Here is a 23,073-nt window from a genome sequence, read left to right as displayed (position 1 = left end):
ACATGAAGTCACGTTTTGAGGATTTAGAAAAGACAACGATATCACGATGATATGACAACGAAATAAAAAGAAAGCATAGCACAGCGTAGCATAGCACAGCGCATCATGAAGTATCAATTCATCGTTTTTGATTTGATATCTAGGTACTTTATTCAAGCCTTTATTCTGTCATTTGCATTCCTCTATCCCTCGTTTGTTGAATACTTCCTTCCGAAGTCCGTCGTCGTCGTGATATAATCATCTTCTCTCCCCCTTTCGAGAGGGGGAGATTGCCAGTAATTGTTGAAACATGGGCACTCCTTTATTCCATGCCATCCACCCAAAGAAAAAAGCGCCAGAAACACCCAATTTTCTCCCCTATGCTTGAACGTGAGATCCTAGGGCTGTCCAGTCCAGTCCAGTCCCCTCCACGGCTCTCCCGTCATCCTCGTAGATTGTTGAAAATACGAAACGAGCGTTTTACGCTCTCTCTTTTGTTAAAACTTTTCTTCCCCTTTTCATTTAGGGATTGGGTATTTAGTTGCTGAGGGAGTAGGTCTGGACGGGTTGAGGGTACCTGTTTGCTTCCAGTTAGTCGTGAACGAAATGATGAATATGGGGATGGGATTGAGGGATGGGATTCAACGTACGAAGGACCCAACTCCTGGATGCTAAGCCTAGCAAGCCACTGTCCCATATCGATAGCGGTCTCGAGGCTCTTGCCCTGGACGATACCGGCGACGAAGCCGCCTGCGAAGGCGTCGCCCGCACCGTTGGTGTCGTTGATCTTGGAGGCGTCGATGGCGTGGACGGCCTGCTCCTTGACGGTTGGCTCGGCGCCGTCCTTGCCGGCGACGACGGCGATGGTGGGGTCGGTGCCCTGGGTGAAGATGACGGTGCGGGGAGCCTGGGTGTTCTTCTTGGGGAGGCTGGCGATGGATTTGGCGATCTCCTTGACGTCCTTGGTGGCGAGGCCGTGGGACTCGGCGTACGCGGCCGCTTCGGTCTCGTTGGCGATGAGGATGTCGACGTAGGGGAGGACCTGGTCGAGAGGGTCCTTGAAGAATTGAGGGATGAAGGGTGCGGAGAGGTTGAGGATGAAGGGCTTGTTCTTAGCGGCGGCCTCCTCGGCGAGGGCGAGGATGGCGGGCACGCAGACGGTCAAGTGGAATCCGCCGACGTAGAAGAACTTGGCGTTCTCGACGAGCTTCCAGATCTCGGGCTGCTTCAAGTGGTCGATGTTGTAGAGGTTGGCGGCCGCGAGGTCGGTGCACAAGCTCCTGTTGTGGCCGGTGATGACGACACCGCAGCGGCCGGTGGGGGTCTTCTCGTCGTAGCGGTACTCGGTGCGGACGCCTGCCTTAGCGCAGATGTCCTCGAGGGTCTGTCCGTACTTGTCCTTGCCGATGCATCCAAGGTAGACGGTGGAGTTGGGGGCGAGGATGTACTGAGCACCGCGGGCGGTGTTCTGGGCGGCTCCTCCAGCGATGAGCTTTGCGTCGTAGTTCTGGATGAGGTCCTCGAAGATGCCGAGATGCTTCTCTTCGGCGAGAATGGCATCGTTGGCCTTCAGGCCGTACTTCTCGAGGAGCTTCTCATCACTGTAGAGCTCTAGTCAGTTGCATTTCACCCCACATCTTACGTCTTCAGGAATTTGAGGAGGGACGGCGATTGAATTGACTTACCCGACACCCTGGATGTCCAGCAGAGGGTTCTCAAGGAGGAGAAGTTCGAGGTTTCCTTTGGCAGCCATTGTGTATGTGCGTCGTTGTGATTGGTGTGAAAGGAGTAACAGAGCTGGGGATGGGGAGTTGCTGGTAGTTGTAGTCGATAATAATCTTGATGGTCGCGATGTGGGGCACCCGAAAAATCGAGGGGCACTTGTTGTCTTTACCCCAATCGGACAGGTCGACGGCGAATGCAAGCGACGCAACCCCGATTGGAGCATCGAGCTCCTCATGCATGTTGAAAAAGGTCGTATTGTTGCCATGATTGAAGATCTTTTGAAGGCCTTCAGGAGTATCAATTGCTTATATGTATGGAATGGTCGAAGTCCATTGGCTTAGTATGACGTTGAAGGGTCTGACCTCGTGCCCTCTCACCCCATATCATGCGATGTTTTCCTGACTAACTCTACCAATGGACCGATATCCTTATGTAGCCTGCCAAAGGTTTTACCTAGGAACAGATGGAATGGTGAATATATCAAAACACTGTTGAGTTCTGAACGAAGGTTGTCGGTTTTTGCATAGACGTTAGGTATTTCCACTCAACAAGGAACTTGGATATAGATGAAGTGTAAAGTGTGTTTTCAATTGGAGGGTTATTCATAATTTACTGCCCAATATTTCCCACATTCCCCCGTCATTGTTGCTTCCACTGTCTCCACTCCCCTGGTAAATCAATGCAAATAAAAATATCCAAGCGTTGCACAGGCTTACTGTGCACAAACAGCGCTACCGGGACCCGACTTGTATCAATATAACAGCCAAAGCCCTCTCTATGCCGTATCTATTTCGACGAGCATGTACACTCTTATCGGGTACCACCTCGTCCTGCTTTGATCAGGTCCTGGAAAGCTGATTCAACTCCTCGCTTCAGCTCGCGGTAGCTAACAACCAGTACATTTTGTTCATCTCGGCTGATCAAAGCTATCTTCTCCTCACTACCGGCATCAAGTTTGTTTAGGCAGTCGAGTACATGCGCCAAGTTCATAACTGGACGTCCGCTCTGGTCAACCTGGTGGAATACGTAGTCACGGAACAGCTTCAAGTAGTATCGTTCGCCGGTTTCCGCCCAAGATGCGGATGGGTTTGTGGTGCTTCCGCTGGGTATGGGTATGGATGCATCCAACTCGGGCCGCTCATTGATGAAGTTGAGCTTGACAAGGAGCCGGACAAGTCGAGATGACTCCAATTCACGACCCAGCGTGTTGAAAAGTGTGTCTTCGGCATGAAGCGTGCTATCAAAGACAGAGCAGAATTGATCGCATATTCCGGTCAAGAAGCTATCGATCTCTTTAGGTAACGGCACGCCTCCAGTGGGCGATGTAGGGGCGCCAGGAGTTGGTGGAGGACTGAGAAGCCACTGAATGCACTCCTTGAGACGCGTTGTGTAATTGCGGGTAATGTGCTCCATAGACTTCTGCATGTTCAAGTGTGCAGTTGAACTGCTGTTTGCGATACAAAGAATAAGACGTCCGAGCTGCATCAGATCGTCGGCTTGGAGCTCGGGAAGTGGTCGAGCGTTATCAAATTGCACAACATCCAGGATGGCGCACGCATTCAGACGAACACGGTTCTTACTGGTGAGAAGGACTTTGGATGGGGTGATAAGCCGCGCCGCTAGTCCTACACTATGAATGGCCTTCAAAGCTGAGGCAAGTTGCACGAGGTACCCCCATAGTACTTGCTCGTGGACGTGGTTGGTAGTCGGCTGTCTTGCTCCATGGAAGCGACTCGCTATAGGCTGCGTTTTGAAGTGCTCTTCGGCCAGGGATTTCGAGCCCGGATGGTAGTCGGTGACAAAGATGAGCGAACTGTCGCCGAAAGCCCTTGTGGTGAATGCGTCATGAATGGTTACAACACTTCCATTGAACACTCGCTTCCAAGCTTGCACCGACCTGATCGCGTTCTCATTGGTAAGTCGGAAATTCTCCAGGCGTCGAAGAGTGTACGAATTACCATCTTTGCTAGATGCAGCCTTGTAGACCCAGCTTGGATATCCAAATAGAGTTTGATTCTTATTATGTGCAGTGTCCAAGCACACTAAAGAATGATATTGTTCGATGGCAGGCAGTGACGAATTGGTAAGAATCTGGCGAGCTACCTCCGACTTCTTCTGCAGTTCCTCACGAAGTGCATCCGGAATGAAGAAGTCGTGCGCCGTGCGTTGATAGCCAAGCAGGTTCGTAGGCTGTGGTCCTACAGGCCAATATAAATGGTATGCAGGTGAAGTTTGGAATGCATTGGCATTCTGAAAGTACGATGCCCCTTGGAGCCCGGACGGGTCCTGGGCATACGGATTGATGGGGGGCGCTTGGTGAGTGGTTCCGGCTAGAGACTGGGTAAGGCTTTGTGTACTGAAGGGGTCAAAACCAAGTGTTTGTGCAGATGCGTTTGGATCAACCTGGATAAGTTAGGCTAGACAGCTCTCTAGAGAAACAGCGTACGTACCATTTGGGTCTCAAAACCTTGCCCTGGAACAAACTCCGCAAAGTCTTGAGGCGGATGCCATTCCACTGGCTCTTTACTGTGAAGGCTTGGAGTGCTCGTAGCTGCAAGAATTTCGAGTCAATATATGAACAAAGTCTTTGATTGGGTAAAACCTACTTGATCTCTGAGACTTTGGGGTGAATATGGCGGCATTAGCAGCTTTCGGAGAGATGGCAACACTTCGGGAAGAGGGAGTTAGAGAACCGTTAGTGTTGGGTTGAAGAGGTGTAAATGATGGTGAGTCGACATTGAACCTCTTTTTCGCGTTTTCGTTTTGTTTTATATTTTGATTCACATCGTGAATATATGGACACGCTGGTAGGATGTTAGTCTGAGTCCCCAACGTGCTTGGTCGCGCCACTTACTATTTTCATATCGACAATGGCCGTAGATGGTGACATTTCGGCATGGGGTGTTCTTGGCTTCTGCAGTATCAAACGTTAATCCTGTGTCAACGAACAATATAGGAATCGGAGGGGCATCATACCGCGACCCTTTGGCCGAGGAGACGCTACTCCCCGTCGCGAATCTCCCGAAGAGTTCCCAAAGTTTGCTGCCATCAAGCGATTCTTTTGCGCCCCTGTAGGGTTATTTGGGGCAAGGTTGGACTGAGAACGCTCTCGACGGTTCGAGGGCCAGTTCGAGCGCGGGGATTGCTGAGGCGCAGGCGAAGACGATGTTTTCGGGGAATTCGATATTGACGACTTGCGATCCGAGCCTGTATCATCCGACGATGCAGCTCCCTTACTCCATTTGGGTTGTCCCTTCTGCGGTTTAGATCTTCTAGGTGTTCTATGTTGTTTCTGGGAGGAGCTCGGGGCGGGGAGCGAGTCCCCAGAGGACCACGTCAACTCAGGATTGCGATCGATGATGAAGGCGCTTGACCCAGAACTAGTACTCGCATGTGTATGGGAATTGGGTGGTTTGGTAGGCGTGGAAGGTAGGGAAGTCAGTTTGGTGGTGGTGGTAGAGCGGGATGAGGCTTTGTTCTCAGCACTCTGCGGCTGGCTGACAGTGTGATGTGCTTCCTCGAGTTGTAGTTTGTTTTGGCAATGCGCTTCTGGCGGGTTGTTAGACATTGCTGCATCTGATCGAGGCTACCATTCAACAGGGTGCCAGGCATGAGCACCGATTACGAGCAGCGGGACCGAGTTCGCGATAGCGGAGCGGGAAGCTTGGAACCTGAGGGGGGGAGGGAAAGCGGGCATGAGCGAGCGTTGAGCGTACATACCTCAGATATCGCAGGCTGATGGTGGGCACCGCCCCGCGACTGGTCCTTCTTCCAATAATGACTGAAGCAACGTCTCCATCGGCAGACGGTTGCAATTCTTTCCAAAAGGTGAAGATTGGAGAGGTAAGAGAGCTGCGAAGTTGGACGTTGGAGTGTGTGAGAGTCCGCTTGTCCTACCAAACCAAACGGCTGGTGCTTCGCCCGCGTATCCCTGCCCTGTCCTGCCATTCCGCCCTAGACCTAATTCGTCCTTGTTTGTTTCGTTTGCATGGCTTAGTAATAGCCGGTACAGAGACAGTGAGGAGTGCTTTGGCGTCAGATTGTGTAAAGCTGCTGTTGTGGAGTTGATGTCTACTTGTCTATCTGGTAGCTCCATCATCTGATGATCCAGTCCATCTTACTAACAGTAAGTTGTTGATATACGGATTCCATTTGAGTTATAATTAACCACATATTACTCGAAACAGGCACATCTGTTATGTAAGCTTGTGACAATAGCCAATCATAGCTCGAGTTGTGTGTATGTATTTGTTAGCACAGGAGAACATCAGCAACAACGTCATGTCTTGTTAACATAGCCCTCAATGTTACTGCAAGTAGGGTCCAAAACTTATAATCTATATTTCCGATGATGCCACTCACTTTTGTTTGAATCGAACTCCATGTCATGGCTTACCACCTGTGTCATCTATGGAAAACGACGGCTAAAGGGTGGGCCGCTAGCGTGACGGAGCAACTTACTTGAATGCGCGATATATCTCCATCATGACAATGATCATCAACTCCGCTATCTACAGAAATATTTCGTTGCCTGGATTGATTTTGATTTTCAGTATTACATCTTCAATCATTTATCATGGATCATTCCCTCGAGCATCATCAATCATACATTGGTCGTCCAGCATCGGAGCTGCCTACACCCTCACTTGTCATCAAGAAACCGGTCCTTGACGCAAACATTCGAAGACTCCATGATGATGTTGATAAGCTCGGTATTGGTTTCCGTCCTCATACCAAAACACTTAAAGTGAGCCTTGTATCAAGCTTCGTCTAATGATCTCGTAACTAATGTGGAATCCAGAGTATCGAAGTGACACGCATGATGCTGAAAGGTGGAAAATACCGCAAGGTAGTCTGCTCCACCGTTCCAGAAATCGCTGGATCACTTCCCCTGGTCAAAGAAGGTCTCCTAGATGAATGCATCTTCGGTATGCCAATCTTCAAAGGCGTGCTTCCACGGCTTCAAGTTCTTTCCGAGCAGATCAAGATCGATTTGCTTTTGGATAATGACCAGCAGCTTCTACTCCTTGACTCCTCAAACAAGTCAAGCTGGGATGTGTACATTAAGATCGATGTGGGAGCGCGTCGAGCCGGTCTTACTGCGGATTCTACCCGCTTACAAGACCTCGTGAAGAAGGTTGAAGCATCGCCAAGGGTGAATCTGAAAGGGTTCTACTGCCACGCAAATCACTCATACGGGTGTCGCAATGAGGCCGATACGAGAGCAATGCTGCAAACAGAAATCGATAGCGTTCTTCAGGCAGCCTCGCTTCTGCCTCCAGAGAAGCCTCTCGAAGTCTCCATTGGTGCTACCCCGACTGCTCACGTTGTGAACACACTACGCGCTGCTATCCCAAAGAATATCTCGCTCGAGCTACACGCGGGCAACTTCCCTACGAATGATCTTCAGCAAGTCTCGACAGGAGTCACACCCATTGATAGCCAAGCTGTCCGTATTGTTGCTGAAGTCGTTAGCATCTATCCGGAGCGCAATGAAGCTCTGATCAATGCAGGTGTCATCGTGCTCGCTAGAGAGACCAGCGCATTCCCCGGATCTGGAAAGGTCACGGACCGGCCTAACTGGGATGTCGTACGCGTTTCACAGGAACATGGCATACTGGGGTGCACGAAAGGAGACGAGCGCGTAGACGAGACGTTCAAGGTTGGTGACAGGGTGTGGCTGTGGGTTCAGCACTCTTGTATTACCGCAGCCGCAGTCTATGTGTATTACGTAGTAGATGAGAACGATGTAGTCATTGACACCTGGTTACCACTGAAGGGTTGGTAGATCTACCAGGTAACACAATCAAAATCTTCTATTCTAAATGTCGACCAAACTACCTCTAAACCATCTTAACATGCCAACTCTTCAACTTGTAAAAAGCGTCAAACCCCTTCGGCCCCAACGTACATCCCAGCCCGCTATTCTTCCATCCCGTCCACGCAAGATCCGGATTCGGGTAATCCGCACGATTCAAAAACACAGTGCCCGCCTCCAACTTGTCGATGATCTCCTCACCCCTGGAGATGTCCTTCGTCCACACGCTGGCAGTGAGACCGTAGTCGCTGTCGTTCATGAGCGCGATAGCTTCCTCATCAGAGGACACTTTGCAGACAGGGATCACGGGGCCGAAGGTTTCGTCGCGCATGACGGCCATGGTGTGGTTAGCGTTTGTTAGGATGCGAGGGGCAATGAAGGAGCCTTTGAGAGGGAGGTTCTGGAATGTTGGGTTCGCGGGTGTGGCATCAAGGGCGCCTTTGGATAGTGCGTCGTCGATTTGTGCTTTGATTGACTTGACGGCTGCGGCGGAGATGGCTGGGCCTACGGTGGTGGTTTGGTCGAATGGGTCACCAACTTTGTAACTGAAATTGAAGTTAGTACATAGTCGTCAGTATTTGTATTTTGGTGGTTAGAAACTTACATAGATAGCTCGTTCTGCATCTCTTGCACTAGCTCATCGTGTACACTATCGTGGACGTACACCCTTTCAATCGAACAGCAGCTCTGTCCTGTATTGAAAACAGCACCATCTACAAGCTGAGCGGCAACATATTTTACATATACGTCCTGCCGAACGTATGCCGGGTCATTGCCACCCAGCTCAAGTCCTAGGGGAATGATGCGTCCCGCTGTGGCTTCGCGGAGCTTGATGCCGACGGCCGTGGACCCAGTAAATGTGACTTGTTGGATCTTAGGAAGCTTGACGAGTTGTTCCAGCATGTTGGGGTCACCAGTCTGGATAACCTGTAGTACATTTTGGGGAAAGCCAGCTTCGGTGAAGATCTCCACGATCCTCGTGCCGACCAAAGGCGTTTGGGGCGAGGGCTTGATGATAACGCTGTTCCCAGAAAGAAGAGCGGGAATGAGAGAGTTGACCAGTATCAAGTAGGGAAACTAAATAGCCTTGTTCAGCATGCGTCGTAAATAAATCACCGATCTCTCGAAACACTCACATTCCATGCAAACACTATGAGTACAGGTCCGACGGGCTCTTTCTTGACACATCTCTTGAACCCAGATTCTTCTTTTCCAGGGATAGGCTTGAGCGCCTCGTCTGCGATTTCGAGGAGGTAGTCTGCTCGTTTCTGCATCGTCTCGATTTCCTTCGCACTGTATGCGATCGGCCGCCCCATTTGAGAGCTCAGTTCACGGCCAAGCTCTTCCTTGCGCTTCTGTATCAGTGATAGGCCTGCGGAGACAATAGACTTTCGCGTTGCGAGGTCGGTTGATTTCCATTGTGCGAAGGCTTCTTTTGAACGTTTTGTAATTTTTCGGGCTTGTTCGAGTGTTGTTCCTGGCTGTTCTAGGAGGACTTCGCCTGTTACAGGCGATATGGTGCGGATGGTCTCTAGTGACATAGTGCGTTGTAGAGTAGATAGATGATTTATTAGTATATTAGAGTGTCTCGACTTATAAAACATGGAAAGGAAGATGATGCAGACGTGGCTCGGAAATATCTGCTCTTATAGAATTCATATCAAGTATTCTCGTACTAGATCTACATAGCTTAGAAAGTACCGACTAAAGCCCACAATAACGATAATTCATGTTCACCAAATAGACTTGGGAACTGTGACTGTTGCTAACTATGGAATGGGGTCAAGGTGCGGCACCGCAAGTCCTACTCGTGCTCAATTGTGCGCAACTTTTCGGACTGCGGACACCGAGTCCGAGTGCAACGACCATAGTTGAATCTATGGATGTGGAAAAGCTCCCTCGTATCCCTCGTAGAATAAACATTGCATTACATCTTCCCTTGCTCTAATAGTAAAGCTCCACTTGCAATTAGTATTGATTGAATGAGAATGCTTTCATACATATAAACTACTGTTTACCTACAATCCAAACATACTCTGCTTAACCTTCTGTTGGTGAACGTTTTTATTGCACTTACCGTTCCCTTGAAATAGCTATTCTGTCGCTTGGACCGTACCATTAAGTGTATGATTGATAATATCAATGCCATCTTGGCAAGAACCCTGAAGTGATGTTGCCACTATTTTTCGTGTCTCAACTTCAAAGGTGCAACTCCCGGCACACTTGTGTTATATCTTTGGTTTTTCTCAATGACCTGAACCGTCTACTTAGTGGTGCCATCGTGCTTAATGTTACGGAATGTGGCGGCGGTCGTCTACTGTGGCCGACGCACTGTATGTTCTATCCTTAGACGATGATTCACCTAGATGATGAGAAATTAGAGAGTACACGTCGGGTCAAACATAGCGTAGCCATATAAACTAAATTTATCATTTCCCTGCAGGAACGTTACAAGGGTAATTTTCAGCAGTGTCTGAACCTTTGGTACGCCAGGATTGGAGTGCATCAGCAGCACTGCAGACCGGAATGCGGATGTACCCCGGAGTTGTAATGTCGACATTGAGTAGGTCGTTGATAGTTTCTGGATGTAATAAGTCAGAAAGAAGCACTGAGTTCAAAGAAATGGAAACTTGTACCGTCGTTGGTCAGATCTGGCAATCCACCTCCGTTCACTCCACCATTCTTAAGATAGGTGCGAACAGCGCCCTTGACCAAGTCTTCCTTTGTTACACTCCCGAATGCCTCTCCATCGAGTGATTTGATGCCTTTTGGTGGTGAAAACTTCCCGGACTTGCTATTACCTTTGGGCTGCGCCAGATAGTACATCTTTTCCTCATGGCAAACGCCCGCGATGGAGATAGCCTCTTCCGTCAGGTAGTCGTTAGGCGGCTTGTTATCATCGCATCCAAAACCTGAATCGACCACAAAAACGTGGGACTTTGTCACTTTCCTACGTTTCATATTGTCGTCAGAAATAAAACTCGAGACGAAGTGAACCAGGGGGATGATTGTTAACATACCACAGCTCGGGGATTGCTATAGCGAATGTAGACTTCAAGATATTCGCCGCAAGCTCCACTACGTCCATTATCCTGAACTGTGGCTTATCCCGATCTACCTGGCCCCATACAAGTTTCCCGCCAGATATTGTGTCCCAAAGAAGATCAATGTTCTTGTCCCCGCCATTGAACAGCGCAGAGAGCGCGAATGCTGTAGCGTTGGACCAACCCCAGACGGCGCTCCCCATGTATGCATAGAATGAATCCTGACTTTCCGGTCCCCACATGCCCTCTCCCCTTCTGTCATCAGAAAGTAAATGCATGGCAATGGCCGTACTGTGTCGAACTAGACCCATGGTTGTATCTTTGGTAGTTTCATTCATGGAGGAACCCTCGTTCGCCTTTTGTCTGAAGTATGACTTTGTCCGGAGTATGGAATTCAAAAAAGGGCCAGAAGATGAAATGGTTCCAAGGGTTAAAAGATCAGTGAGACATGATTTCCAAGTTGTGTCTTTTTCTGGTGTGATTGGAGCCATCTGGTACTCTAGCTCTCGTAGCACTACAACCGCAAAATAAAGTCAGTCTAAGGCAAAACAGAGGCAATGAGTATCTGATGTATGCAGCAAGACGATTGTGAACCTCTGCCTCATGAGATCCGTCCAAACCTATCCAATGCATAGTCTCAACTTACTAGGAGTAATAATTGTTGCTATCTGCAAGAGAAGGTCGTGATATTCTTCATGGATCGTGTGAATGTAAACCAGCGAATTCCAAATCAACGGTGCTGCAGGACCTGAATCTTCAGATTCCATGCCATATTCGCATGCTATTTCGACCTCGCAGTTTGACCTCCGTGAAATATCACCGCATCTAGTATTCCCTCCAGCAATACGTAGTGTTTTTTGGATTGACTGACTGAAGTCGACTCCTTCAATCCTATCGAAATCCTTGTAGACTCTTATGACATCTACCCATGCGGCATCTGCATTAAAATGGCTCCACTGCTCCTCGGGGTAGAAATACGTGGGATTGACGACCATTTCATCGTCACAATAAAAGCCCGTCCAGTTCACGTTTCGTGCCGATACCTTGTCGGTATCGCGGGCCGAAGCAATGCATCCTTCCGGCGGACAAGGGTTAAAATTCCGGTAAGAGGGGTGAAAATCGAGTTCAAGTCCCCAGATGACGTCTCCCAGGAGCAGGAATTCAGCTGCTGCCAGCAACCACGCTCCAGTGTTCATGCTGGCAGAGGCCGTGAAACGATTGGCGAACTCCGATGGCTAGTAGAACTCTTTTGGCTGAGTTAATTGACAGGACTGCAAGAGGAACCTCAGGGACAGCTTCAAGAATTAGCGAAGAAGGCAAGACTGCATGAAGAAGTACGAACGATGGATGGAAAGCCGCTTCACGAGAACTTTAACAAGCAAATGAGACAGCCACTCACCTTTATAAAAACCCAGGCGTTAAAATGCTTGTTCAGTTTCGCTTCTCGACTAACAATTCTATTTCATCTTGAAGGCAATCTCGCATGGGGTGGCACGGGGTGGATGTAGCGGCACAGCTACCCCTGCGTCGCAGATGACCAGGGGTATTGGGTCTCTGCCTCAACCCGTAATCTTATCTTTGGGTGTCCTGATCTTCCAACACAGCTCTGAACACAGGCGCGAATTAGTGATCCTACACAGTAGAGCTATCGCGATGAAAGGGGGTATTCTACACAAAGTAAAGTAAATGGTATAAACATTTAAAAGCTCCATTGAGCCAGTACAGAACCCAATGTGATTAATACAGCGATGAAACCTCTAGCACCAAATCTATCTGCGGCATTCTTTTTATTTCTGCTCTCTCCGCAATTAAATGGTGCATTTGTGCGCTGACACCACCTTTTTTCAATTGCTGAAGAAATACTTGCAGCAGCACTGGACTCTATCGTGACCTGGCAAGCACTTGGTGGCGGAGCATTGGATGCCAGTGACGCACAAGACTCTCCATAAATCCAATCGACGCCTATTGGATCGACGTGATTTGGCATTTCCATGATCTCTGTAACGTTGACAGTAACCCCTTGGCTCTCATCGCAAGTCGTGGCAGTGGTCGGGGTGGCCAAGTTCACCTCCTGCCCGCCGTTCTGGGTTGCAAATCGCATCGGAATAGATGTCCAGTTATATTTCAGGCTTGTTTCGCCCATGCCTGTATCAGTACAATTTCTGGTTCCTACGTCCCAGGCCAGCAGCCAACGACTCTCCTTCTTAAGACTGAATCCAAATGGGCTGTGTGCTAGCACAAGCTCCTTGCTGGTTGCATCTAAGTATCGCACCTCGTGTGTGTCTCCCCCAATTGGCGGACTGTCGAGATCGTCCAAATCGCGAATTTTGAAGGTAATCACTGGAGCGACAAATTGCGCGAGTTCGATGTTCCGAATGGCGAATACAACTGGAAACCGTTCTTGGGGCGCATAGGTCTCGTTTCGAGGAAAGATGAGGTCCACTTCCAGAACACCTGTTGATGCGCCTACAACCTTGCTATATCCAAGCAAGTTTATCAGGACAGCTTGGAGGACGATGCTCAGGGGAAAAACCCCAAATGATCGATGAGGCATCATGCGTGTGGCAAGCTTCAATATCAGAGTATCTGATGGAATGACTGTAGTAACTGAAGAGAAGTAAACATGCCCATGCTGTTGTAGTAGAAGAAAGGCGTCGACGATGTAGAAGAAGGCGTTCTAGAATGCGATGTCAGAATACGTTAGCCTGAGATGCCGTTTACCCTGAAGGATCAAATCAACTCACGCTTGGCGCAGTGCTGTGCCACCACAATGCATCCGTTAATTCTACTGTATACCTATACGCCCAATGAAAAACCTTGTTGCATGTTAGCTGGCTAGTCCAGTAGACGCCCCTACAGCGGCTGTCTTAATGATTGTGTTGAGCACCACTCAAGAAGATAATATTGTATACAGTCAATCTTTCGGCTGAGAGTGATGATTGGCCAGAAAGCAAATGGAATGGTAGTCAACCAAGTGTACAAATTGTGACCGCCCCCTGACAGCTATCAAATGCGTGCATGTTGTAGAATAGTGTCATCACATAGTATTTACGTGGATAGCTATACTCCGTAACTCCACAATGACACACTGATACACCAGTGTTCATATGACATGACAATGACTCCGTGGATCTTTTATAAAGCAGTGGTACAAATTCTGCGCTCAGCGCTGCTTTCATTAGGCACGTGTTGGGTTATCACATTGATAACCTAGCTGTAATCTAAGTATTTAACTACGCGCCCCGTTCTCTATTTAATCCAAGCTTATCTGTCCCAGTCTTGACAGGATCGAGCCCAGCTCGGTTCCTGGCACATTCACCGGCGAGGCTGCATTGATCCTTGGAGATATTTACCGCGCAATAGCCCAGATCATAAAGATGTCAACTACTACTTCCAAAACGTTTCGAACTCTCTCAAGATTCGTACAACCACACTCAAGATGTTCAGCACATCGGCGGCACAGATTTGGCTGTCACGCTGTGAACGCTGTCACGCTAGCCCGTGCTGCGCTGGATGGTAGTTGAGTACGGTATTTATACCCCGCAACTACGGAGCACTACTGTTGCAAATACTTGCAAATATTACTACATTCATATCCTAAGTGTTTATACGCTTGCAATTGCATTCTATCAATTCAAACCCTTGACGTTCTCTCCTATTCTCCTGCCTATATACCACTATTTCTGATCATCATGCAACCATTACCATTAGCAGGTACAGACAATGACGGAACGTTCCACGTAGCTAGTCTTTCACAAGGATCTAGCCGTGCGAATGCAACCATCTCCAGGTATTTCAGAAACGATCTATACCCGTGTCCTAGATGCGCAACAGAATTTTCGCGTAGGTACGTTAGGTATCAATATCCTTCCTCAGCAGCATAGACCTCATATCGTTGGTAGCGACTCCCTTCGCCGGCACTTGCTCACAATGCACCGGCCCTCGAAGGCCGGAGTTGCTGGCAACCGAGCTATCACTCGAAAGAGGGCAGCCAAAGCGTGTATCGCATGCTCACGAACAAAACAGCGCTGCAGTGGGGACGTACCTTGTCACCGGTGCCAAGTCAAATCCCTTTCGTGTAGATATTCGTTAGGAACACAGCAAAAGGCAAGCATTGAGCAGCGGCTACTCTGTTACGACCAGGAAACCACTTCCATGTCGGGCTTTGGAGATTTCCGAACCGACCTAACTGGTGGCCATCAAGACAGTGTCGTTAATCTCGATATGAACTCAGATAACCCGACATCCTTCCCCAGATCTACAGCGAACTATAACTCAAGCACCTTCTTTCTTCCACAATTTTGGACCGACCCCAACTTCGCCGGGCTTTCTGTACTCACTTCCCCTGAAACTGTCCCCGGACAGCTAGTGCTCGGCGGCCTGAAAGATATGCTGAACCCCGTGCATCCTGAAGCCTCATGGGCTGACTTTGAGGGCAACATTACTTTGGGAGGTGAACCGACCGAAGACAGTACCGTCACAATAGATGCTCTACAGAATGCATTTGACTCTACGAATAGTTTTCACCAAAATCAGTCCCTTCCCACCGAAATCAGCCTGCCACTCTCGATACCTTACTTAGCGTCTGCCTCACCAGACGCAAATCAGATTGCGACTGGCAAAGCGCCGGTACCACCCTTATTTAGGTCCGATAATTCAACTCGATTTTCTCGTCATAGTATGCCCATGTCAGAAGAACTTCATGTTGAAAGAGTCCATGTGCTGGAAGATCTCGAACATGTTCCATCTTTATCTCCATCGACATATCACGGTCTGTTGAATCAATTCAGAAAGCTAAATCACCTCCACGACGATGAGACCCCATTTACCGATATGGAATTACCACCGATCGATCAAGTCAACGCATTCATCCAAGCATACTTCGAGGACTTTCATCCTATTTTTCCCATCCTTCACCAGCCAACGTTTGATCCCAACCAAGTGCCCTGGACGATGGTATGGGCTGTCCTGACGACAGGATGCCGGTTTTCAAGGGCTCTGTCATCAAGTGCATTCGTGAACATATTACAAGAGATTCTTCGTCGCGCGATACATGCACATGTAAGGACTCTTTACTGTCTCCACTTGAATCACAGTCTACTCATTCGCGTTTCGCAAACAGGTCGAAGAGGAGGTCATACCTGCGCCCACAATCTCGATGACACAAGCAATGGTATTGGCTCAGATTGGCCTCGCCTTCTCAGGAGATTTCACCTTACTGGATGCAGGGGCAAATAATATACCCACAGTGGCCGCATGGTGCCATGAGCTCGGCTGTTTTGAGGAACCGTCAGATTGTGGGGTAACTGAGGGAGATGTAATGCCGGATTTGCGAGCGTCGTGGAAGCGCTGGATCGACAAAGAAACCCGCGGACGCCTTGGTTATTGCGCTTGGGTAGGTCGTGACTCTCTCCTAGCCTCATTAAACTTTAGTCACGTTGATTGACGGGTTTAGATGGTCGATTGCCAGTACTCTCTCTTCCTGTCCCTACCCGGCGTAATTTCTAGTAACGCGATCTCGTCCAGTATGCCCTGCCATGACGATATTTGGCAAGCTGAGTCACCAGAAGAGTGGACCAAGAAACGGCTTTTGTTTGGTACTCATTGCCCTACCTGGTTGAAGATTGAAACTCTACTGATGAGAAAGCCAGACCATTCACCACTAAAATCAGTACAGTTTGCTCTACAAGAGCTTTACCAACGTCGGAAGCAGCCTAAAAACCTAACCTTTTTCAACCTGCTTCTCTTAAATCTCGGCCTCTACAGGGACGCTTTGGAAGATCACGGATTAGTCGCCTACCTTGATATTTTGAGACCTAACGCTAACACTTCTACACTTGAACCTCAGGCATCTCGACAAATGCAGGTAACTTTGGAATACAACTACATTATCAAAGTCCTACTTGAGATTTCACTTCAGGACCTCATGGCTTATGCGGGCTGGAGAGTAGATTACGTACAGCACCTGCAAGGCTACAACCGCCTTCAACGCCTTTTTAGGATGAGGAGTGAAAGTATGTGGAGCGTTGTTATCTGTGCGGCTCAGACTTTTGCTTGTGTCCGCGATCACTCAACATACGGACCGCACGAATCCCTCGCTCTGTTGTCATCGTTGGTGATCCTTTGGGCATATATCGAGTTCTGGGATATTAGAGACGACAACCAGCATCCAACTGGCCAAATCAACGCCGAGATAGCATCTCGTGATTTCAACAACTCGCTTATCTGTCCGCAACCTGACCCCTCGAGCCTGGCAGGGGTCGGAAGTCTTCGAAATCCTCGAGCTCCACTTCGGCTGACGAGGGAGTGCTCTCGCATACTCCTCACCAGACAGGCGTGGCGGCTGAGCGATGCAATTCGGGGCAATATGGCGACTCAGTATAGTTTCAAATGGAACAAGGTAGCCAGTGCTTGTTAATTCACGACCGCATCTGACTTAACAAATGTAATACTATAAAACAATGTGGTGATGCCGGTTCGCTGGTCCAATTCAGTACCCCCAGAATGACGCCACCATAAATCAATGCGAGACTTGAACCGGCAAAACCAACCCATGGAATAGAATTAGCACCTTCAAACCCTCAGATTCCCAAGTCCTTGTTAACCACTACGTTTTCCTTGCCAATCATCAATAGGGAATTGTCCCAATTGAAGGACGGTGGAAGCTCCTGGAATGTTTCCCAACGCTTAGTATCTCGGAAAAATTCATTGATAGATTCGAGGTCAGGGAACCAAAACTGTTCCATTGCCCCCATTGTGAGCCAGTCAAAGCCGCTGAACGGTGTACCAGCAAAGAATCCCGCAGGATCGGGAGGTGTGATTGCGCGGTTGAGGACGTACCGAAGCAGAGCTGTCCCTGCCCCGACCTGTTTAATTGTTTCTGCCCTCGCCGCCAGGTCCTCTGTGAGATTCAGTTCATCAGTTTCCCGTGATACAGATGTGGCCAACAGTAGCGATACCATGTAGCCGCTGCTGCGTTTCAGGAACTGGGAAGGATCGAAGTTAAAGTCGATGAATGATTCGCTGAGAAGGCCCACCGATTCGTCGTCTGTGAAGACGTGTTTTCCTGCAGACGCCTTGTACTGAGGGGCCTGGAGAGATCCCCAAAGCCCATCAAGAGAGCTCCAGGCCAGTGTGGTCATGCAATCCCATGGTGCGTAAACACTAGGCTTAATTCTCTCGGTGCGTGGCGGGGGACAACAGACAACCTGGGTGTAATTGCGCAACACAGAAACCATCGATGCCATAGCCTTCGTCATTTCCGCATGCTTGCCTGTGTACTCGGACAAAAACTGCTCATCGGTCCAACCACGCACCCTGCGAGCTACTAGAGACATTTTGACCGGTTTCTTACTCTCTAGGGCGGAACCGCTTACAGGCGGGAGGACCGGTAGGTAAAGATGGCTATCGTATTGTCCACCAAAGTGGATGATATGTTCTCCCTGGTTGACTGTTTCAGTGTGCCGGGGCAAGGGAATCATCTTCGAATAGCCATTTTCGTGGTAATCGTGTCCCGAAATGTCGACATGCAGGGTTTCTCCTCGACGTAGCTTGCACGATGTTGGCAGGATTTCGATTTCTACTGGTACGATCTGCCCTGGTTTCAGTGGTTCCAGGTCTCGACGATGAGAGTGGTATGGTTGCCACGGCTTCGAGCGATCCTGGTCTAGTTCCCGTCGCGAAACGCGAAGCCATCCCATGGCGATAGGGCCATCTTCGATGATTGTCATCCATGGGAAAAAGACTTCATTTCCATGCCGGTCCGTCTTCCTCAGAGTGACGAAAAGGTCCATATTCTCAGCTCCCTTGGCCTCCACCCAGAGCTTCAACTTGGCGTGCCCGACGAATTCAAGGGGATTTATGACGGGAAAATCAAACGTAGCCTTTCCCTTTCGTGCATCATAGGCGATAGACGATGCATTCGGCAGAGCGATCAAACTGAGTCCCTTGTTCATGGTAGGGTACATCTTTGTGTACGTAGTGTTGGGAAGAGGAAACGTCGACGCAAAGCGCCAATCGCCCACATAAAAGCGTTCTCGCACCGTGTACCGCACTTTCGGCCAGTGCAATACCTCTGTCGACAACCCTAAGAGAAACCTATCGAGGAAGGCCTTTTGGCGGGACAGAGACTCTTCAGAAACTGCGAATTCCCATCTGCGAGATGATTAGATCCATGGTACACAGAAGAGCCCAACATTCCCCTGGGATCAATTTACTTTTGGTATTGGTGTAGTTCAAGGTACTTCTCCTTCGAATTGATGTTGTAATAAGCGTTCAGCGTTCCGCGGGTGTGAATTCCGTGATCACCCCAGCCACAAATGATATACACGGGGCATTCGATTCTCTCCAATGCTGGAATCTTGCTTTGCCAGTACTCATCAAAGTAAGGGTGTGATGTTATCGCGTCTTTTGCATCCTCTACTAGGCCGTGACCCCAGTTGTATAAGTGTGCGTACCTAGGCATTTTATGGTCAGTATTCCTCAGCAGGACTTGGGTGAAAGAAGGTAAGACGAACACTGAACTAAACTGAGTTTCAGGAATCCCTCCTTTCATACTCATTTCCCGGTACAGATCCGTCATACCATCAATCGGGAGTATGGCCTGTAATGGAGGTTATCAGAGATCCAGTGTTGAAGCAGAATATGATATCGCAATTACATACAGCAAGGGATGGAGGTCTCTCAGCTGCAACGAGATATTGCACCATTGCATACGCACTCGCTCCGTACATAGCAACCTTGCTATTGCACCACTCCTGTGAGGCAAGCCACTCTACTACATCGTACCCTAAAGGTTTTACTGTCAGCCCCGACTCTCGGGTATATTGGAAAGTAAGGGCGCACAAAAGTAAAGGCGCAGGAGAAGCATACCATCAAGGCCAACATCCCGAGAGTAATAGCTCTTGTCACCCTCCGACTGAAAAGAGCCTCTCGCATCGACAATGGCAACAGCATATCCACGATTGCACCACCATGTGGCATCGGCGCCTTCGAAGAGGTAGTGCTTCGAGACCCTTGACGTCTCTAATCCAGCACCCACCGGGAAACTGTCAATCTCAAGGGCACCATCTTTCCCATACACACAGTAGTTGAATAGCACGGGAGCCTTATTCTGCAGATGAGTCTCGTGTTGGATGATGTTGCCACGCAATATAGTTCCATCACGAAGTTGGATAGGCACGTCAAGGGAAAAAACAAGAGGGCCATCCCTGGTCACTCGCGGATTCGCTGGCTTGGTACCAAGTTGGATAGGATCAGAAGCTGTTTGCGTCAGCACGAAGGCCTATATAGAATGCGGCATGGGCGAACAAAATAAGGGCGGCGAAACCAACCAGGAATGAATTTCCCAAGGCGTCGAGTTCTGTCCAATTCTGTCTTAATCAGTTCGACGTCGGCCATAGCGAAGTACAGGCTATAGAGAAAAGTTTGTTCCTCGAAGCTTTTAGTAGTAGGAATTATGTAGAATAAATAGCTTTTTGTAACTTCTGTTGACAATAACATCTGCTCTGTATATATATATATATATAACTATATGAATCTCACTAAATCCCTAGTAGTGAGATCAGTGGTATCGCTAGTAGAGGAGGCCGGTGGAGGAGCCGGTGGTGGGCCCGGTGGAGGGGCCGCTAGAAAGGCGCGAGATTCATTTACCTATAGGTCAAGAGGATTTCTAAGTCTAATAACCACCAGTACCCTTATGTTTACGTTGAACATGTAACGTTTTATCCATAAAATAATTCATTTCAGATAGCACTCATGAAAGTGATTTCATTCTCGAATTGCTTGGTGCACGGATCCGGGCGGTAGCTGACATGCACGCCCAGCTTCGCCCATTTCGGGCACAAAGTTCCAGAATCATAAGGCTGAACCAAAATGAAATCACTGCTTCTTATATGCTTGTACAGGCGTTTGCCAAAAACACTGCCTCATCACGTTCCAAAGAATGGACGATCGTTCTTCCTGTGAGATTCCGCCCCAGCGTCATTGCCCCAATGCCACGGGGAATTTAAGTATTAATGTTTCCCATCCTCACCGCGACTTTCAAAGTTTATAAAGGCACGGTGACCAGGTATGTGCTATTTCATCTTGCGACACTTTGTATAATTGATATTGATCATTCAGAAACACAAAACAACGCTCAACCACGGCGCGCGAATCTTGAATATCCACTACAGCCCTCAAACACTATCCCAACAACCATCGCACACGTCTAAAATGACTTCTCCACACTCACCCACCAAGCAAACAAGATCGAATTCCCACCTGTACACGCATAGCCCGCAGCGCTTGGAAGCAGGGCCAGTAGGATACGTCGAAACGATGAAGGACCTCTGGTGGAGCCCTTCGAATGCGATTGACGAGTGGAAGCACGGGTCGAAACGCCGGCTGCTCAAGTACTATGGGTTGTCCGTCCTTGCTGGTGTTATTGTTGGTGCCATTATTATTGTTATCATTTGGGCAATACGGAGGAATCGATGAAGAGGTAGAGGGTATTATGAGAGAGGGAGAAGCAGATTATAATGCCTTGGGCGATTGGTATTCGGTGATACAACCTTTTCTATGGGGTGGACATGAATTGGTATCTTGGAAGCATTTCGTTTTCTGTTACGTGTAATTACACAGGAGTTCATCGACGGGTCAATGTATTTTTGGGGTACTGCATCATAAGAGAAACTGTCCACAACGCACAACTATTTCCACACTTGACGACCCAATAATCCACCAGAAAACCTTCGAATCACCCAACCAAATTAAAAACAACTCCACTCAAGCATACTAAGTACATTACAGTTTATGTAACTCCGAAACCTCAGAAAATCACAACAGGAGGCCCCTCCGCCACCCAGTCAAACCACACCCCACCACCACCTCCATCCCGTCTCATCCACACATACTCCAGAAACACCTCCAGCATTCTCTCCAAATTATTATACAATCTTTTCGACACCACTGTAGATGCTTTGTTCAAAACTACCTGACGTTCACCTTCGTCCATGATCTCTACCGCAGCGACGAGGAAGGGGAAGTTGAGTCGGTATTCAGATGGGGGGCTTTCGAAGTTAGATGGGGATGTGGATATTGAAGGTTCGTATATGGTGTCAATTTGTGAGAGGATGTTTCTTGCCATTCCTAGTGCGGTGGAGTCTGAGGTGCCGAAGGGATGTTGTAGTCGATGGATGACAAGTAAGAGTGCTGCGCGGTGTATTCGAGCTTGCATGACCATGATTCTTGACAGCCGTGGGGATATCAAGTTGCTATGAACGGCGGGGAGTGATGGAGTCCAAGCGCGAACATTGTGTTCGAGATGAGTGAGCTGGGCTTTTAGTTGATGGGTGTGCTCTGGAGAGGTTGAATATTTGAGGGAAGGGCTGATGGCGCACATCTTGTAGAGATGGGGAAGCAACGGTGCGCAGACACCCATGTATTGATCCACATCCCCGTTGTTCTTGTTTGGACCTTTCGTTACGGGTATCTGTCGTTTGATGATGCAATTGAAGGCATCCAAAAAGTAGAATGGGAGATATAGTCCAGAAAGAATTCCCGCACTGCCGACAGAAGGGGTCTGTAAAGTGCTCGCTGCAAACAATGTGAAACGACACACTTCGTGGGCATGTAGTCCTGAGGTCATCAGGTCGAAAGTGATGATACCAAGGCCGAGAGTGAGAACGATGACCAGATCGATCTGTTCAGAAGCCTTGCGAAGCGCGCGAACGGCTCGAGCACTGTTCTCGAATGCGATTTCCCCATCTCCGCTCGAATCGCCGAAATGGATCTTGAAGTAACGTTTCCCGCAAGCAACGAATACATCGGAAAGAAATGCAGGGGCAATGTGGACGCTTTCGAAGAGATGCGTTAACATCCCCTGTGAGAAGACAGGGTCCAGTGTAAAGCTTTCCACAAACGTCGATTCACGAAAAATGAATTCCATGAAGACCATGTCCCCAGGCGCTATTTTTGGGACCGCCGCCTGGTTCGAGGCTGGGATATCACAGGGCGACCAAACGAACTGCGCTCCTGTTCGGGGCACGGTGGATATGTCGTTCAGCTTGCGCGGTCTTCCCGTCCGACTCTTGGCTGCAGTGAAGCATGGTTTCCCCAATCGTTGACAGCGACAGCAAGTCTGCGATTCTCGATCGTCGACCGGAAAGCTGCATCTCTCCTTGACCTTTCGGCACTCTTCGCACGCTGTGCGTTTTGCCTCCATACGCGGCCGATTGAAGTCTTACTCCCGCCCCGTCCGCACCTGGTAGATTTTAAATCTCCACTAAACTCCCGCCTCTAGATTCCGAGTGCGGGGAGCATATGGGGTTAAGGGTAAAGCAATTTGGGGAATTTGGAGATGGACTTCACCCGATGGGCTAAACCGAGTGCGGTAGAAATGCTCCGGCTACAAATTGCATTGCATAGCCCTGCACCGGGTGAGATCTTCTACTTGCATAGTTTCAGATCTTTAAACATCATCTGGGGAAAACACTTATACGATGCTCCTGTATAAAGTTGTAAATG

At 48.9% G+C, this 23,073-nt stretch overlaps 10 protein-coding genes across 10 annotated transcripts; 3 read left to right on the top strand and 7 right to left on the bottom strand.

Moving 5' to 3' along the window:
* Nucleotides 1-110: 110 nt before the first annotated feature.
* On the bottom strand, nt 111-1,936 carry BU24DRAFT_428939 (Carbohydrate/purine kinase). The gene is made up of 3 exons (XM_033529604.1): nt 1,665-1,936; nt 630-1,580; nt 111-556 (listed from the first exon to the last, which is right to left on the bottom strand). The coding sequence occupies exons 1-3, from the start codon at nt 1,730-1,732 to the stop codon at nt 517-519; spliced, it is 1,059 nt and encodes a 352-aa protein (XP_033377308.1). The 5' UTR covers nt 1,733-1,936; the 3' UTR covers nt 111-516.
* A 247-nt stretch (nt 1,937-2,183) lies between these two features.
* BU24DRAFT_88898 (PAB-dependent poly(A)-specific ribonuclease subunit PAN3) lies at nt 2,184-4,968 on the bottom strand. Its single transcript, XM_033534752.1, has 5 exons — nt 4,681-4,968; nt 4,559-4,615; nt 4,311-4,508; nt 4,155-4,255; nt 2,184-4,107 (listed from the first exon to the last, which is right to left on the bottom strand). The coding sequence occupies exons 1-5, from the start codon at nt 4,751-4,753 to the stop codon at nt 2,515-2,517; spliced, it is 2,022 nt and encodes a 673-aa protein (XP_033377307.1). The 5' UTR covers nt 4,754-4,968; the 3' UTR covers nt 2,184-2,514.
* Nucleotides 4,969-6,076: 1,108 nt separating this feature from the next.
* On the top strand, nt 6,077-7,520 carry BU24DRAFT_88891 (uncharacterized protein). The gene is made up of 2 exons (XM_033534751.1): nt 6,077-6,451; nt 6,506-7,520. Exons 1-2 carry the CDS (start codon nt 6,281-6,283, stop codon nt 7,490-7,492), a joined length of 1,158 nt encoding a protein of 385 aa, XP_033377306.1. The 5' UTR covers nt 6,077-6,280; the 3' UTR covers nt 7,493-7,520.
* A 27-nt stretch (nt 7,521-7,547) lies between these two features.
* Nucleotides 7,548-9,063, bottom strand: BU24DRAFT_468374 (aldehyde dehydrogenase; the record flags this gene model as incomplete). Its single annotated transcript, XM_033532519.1, has 3 exons — nt 7,548-8,067; nt 8,127-8,599; nt 8,659-9,063. The coding sequence occupies 3 exons, from the start codon at nt 9,061-9,063 to the stop codon at nt 7,548-7,550; spliced, it is 1,398 nt and encodes a 465-aa protein (XP_033377305.1).
* An 888-nt stretch (nt 9,064-9,951) lies between these two features.
* BU24DRAFT_497543 (uncharacterized protein) lies at nt 9,952-12,056 on the bottom strand (the record flags this gene model as incomplete). Its single annotated transcript, XM_033534278.1, has 5 exons — nt 11,966-12,056; nt 11,213-11,861; nt 10,543-11,080; nt 10,159-10,472; nt 9,952-10,103 (listed from the first exon to the last, which is right to left on the bottom strand). The coding sequence occupies exons 2-5, from the start codon at nt 11,760-11,762 to the stop codon at nt 9,952-9,954; spliced, it is 1,554 nt and encodes a 517-aa protein (XP_033377304.1). The 5' UTR covers nt 11,763-11,861; nt 11,966-12,056.
* A 74-nt stretch (nt 12,057-12,130) lies between these two features.
* On the bottom strand, nt 12,131-13,230 carry BU24DRAFT_428936 (uncharacterized protein). Its single transcript, XM_033529603.1, has one exon. It carries the CDS (start codon nt 13,121-13,123, stop codon nt 12,266-12,268), a length of 858 nt encoding a protein of 285 aa, XP_033377303.1. The 5' UTR covers nt 13,124-13,230; the 3' UTR covers nt 12,131-12,265.
* A 932-nt stretch (nt 13,231-14,162) lies between these two features.
* Nucleotides 14,163-17,013, top strand: BU24DRAFT_497541 (uncharacterized protein). The gene is made up of 5 exons (XM_033534277.1): nt 14,163-14,413; nt 14,469-15,627; nt 15,689-15,961; nt 16,022-16,163; nt 16,218-17,013. The coding sequence occupies exons 1-5, from the start codon at nt 14,259-14,261 to the stop codon at nt 16,982-16,984; spliced, it is 2,496 nt and encodes an 831-aa protein (XP_033377302.1). The 5' UTR covers nt 14,163-14,258; the 3' UTR covers nt 16,985-17,013.
* Nucleotides 17,014-17,147: 134 nt separating this feature from the next.
* On the bottom strand, nt 17,148-19,126 carry BU24DRAFT_402270 (CocE/NonD family hydrolase; the record flags this gene model as incomplete). Its single annotated transcript, XM_033525518.1, has 3 exons — nt 17,148-18,720; nt 18,783-19,022; nt 19,083-19,126. 3 exons carry the CDS (start codon nt 19,124-19,126, stop codon nt 17,148-17,150), a joined length of 1,857 nt encoding a protein of 618 aa, XP_033377301.1.
* Nucleotides 19,127-20,688: 1,562 nt separating this feature from the next.
* On the top strand, nt 20,689-21,046 carry BU24DRAFT_428934 (uncharacterized protein; the record flags this gene model as incomplete). Its single annotated transcript, XM_033529602.1, has 1 exon — nt 20,689-21,046. The coding sequence occupies exon 1, from the start codon at nt 20,782-20,784 to the stop codon at nt 21,043-21,045; it is 264 nt and encodes an 87-aa protein (XP_033377300.1). The 5' UTR covers nt 20,689-20,781.
* A 170-nt stretch (nt 21,047-21,216) lies between these two features.
* On the bottom strand, nt 21,217-22,864 carry BU24DRAFT_474404 (uncharacterized protein). Its single transcript, XM_033532839.1, has one exon. The coding sequence runs from the start codon at nt 22,769-22,771 to the stop codon at nt 21,377-21,379; it is 1,395 nt and encodes a 464-aa protein (XP_033377299.1). The 5' UTR covers nt 22,772-22,864; the 3' UTR covers nt 21,217-21,376.
* Nucleotides 22,865-23,073: the final 209 nt, after the last annotated feature.

The sequence above is a fragment of the Aaosphaeria arxii genome (genome assembly GCF_010015735.1).
Source record: "Aaosphaeria arxii CBS 175.79 unplaced genomic scaffold BU24scaffold_15, whole genome shotgun sequence".
NCBI lineage: Eukaryota > Fungi > Ascomycota > Dothideomycetes > Pleosporales > Aaosphaeria > Aaosphaeria arxii.
Note: the sequence above shows the minus strand (reverse complement) of the source record. Positions and strands in the feature narration are given on the sequence as shown.

Coding starts and splice junctions, on each gene's coding strand:
- BU24DRAFT_88891 (XM_033534751.1), top strand. CDS start 6,281: ATGGATCATTCCCTCGAGCATCATCAATCATACATTGGTCGTCCAGCA. Junction 6,452..6,505: donor CTCATACCAAAACACTTAAA/GTGAGCCTTGTA, acceptor TGTGGAATCCAG/AGTATCGAAGTGACACGCAT.
- BU24DRAFT_474404 (XM_033532839.1), bottom strand. CDS start 22,771: ATGGAGGCAAAACGCACAGCGTGCGAAGAGTGCCGAAAGGTCAAGGAG.
- BU24DRAFT_497541 (XM_033534277.1), top strand. CDS start 14,259: ATGCAACCATTACCATTAGCAGGTACAGACAATGACGGAACGTTCCAC. Junction 14,414..14,468: donor GCAACAGAATTTTCGCGTAG/GTACGTTAGGTA, acceptor TATCGTTGGTAG/CGACTCCCTTCGCCGGCACT. Junction 15,628..15,688: donor GTCGCGCGATACATGCACAT/GTAAGGACTCTT, acceptor TTTCGCAAACAG/GTCGAAGAGGAGGTCATACC.
- BU24DRAFT_88898 (XM_033534752.1), bottom strand. CDS start 4,753: ATGGCAGCAAACTTTGGGAACTCTTCGGGAGATTCGCGACGGGGAGTA. Junction 4,509..4,558: donor CCATTGTCGATATGAAAATA/GTAAGTGGCGCG, acceptor ACATCCTACCAG/CGTGTCCATATATTCACGAT. Junction 4,256..4,310: donor CCCAAAGTCTCAGAGATCAA/GTAGGTTTTACC, acceptor AAATTCTTGCAG/CTACGAGCACTCCAAGCCTT.
- BU24DRAFT_428936 (XM_033529603.1), bottom strand. CDS start 13,123: ATGATGCCTCATCGATCATTTGGGGTTTTTCCCCTGAGCATCGTCCTC.
- BU24DRAFT_428939 (XM_033529604.1), bottom strand. CDS start 1,732: ATGGCTGCCAAAGGAAACCTCGAACTTCTCCTCCTTGAGAACCCTCTG. Junction 1,581..1,664: donor CTGGACATCCAGGGTGTCGG/GTAAGTCAATTC, acceptor AGAGCTCTACAG/TGATGAGAAGCTCCTCGAGA. Junction 557..629: donor ATCCAGGAGTTGGGTCCTTC/GTACGTTGAATC, acceptor GGAAGCAAACAG/GTACCCTCAACCCGTCCAGA.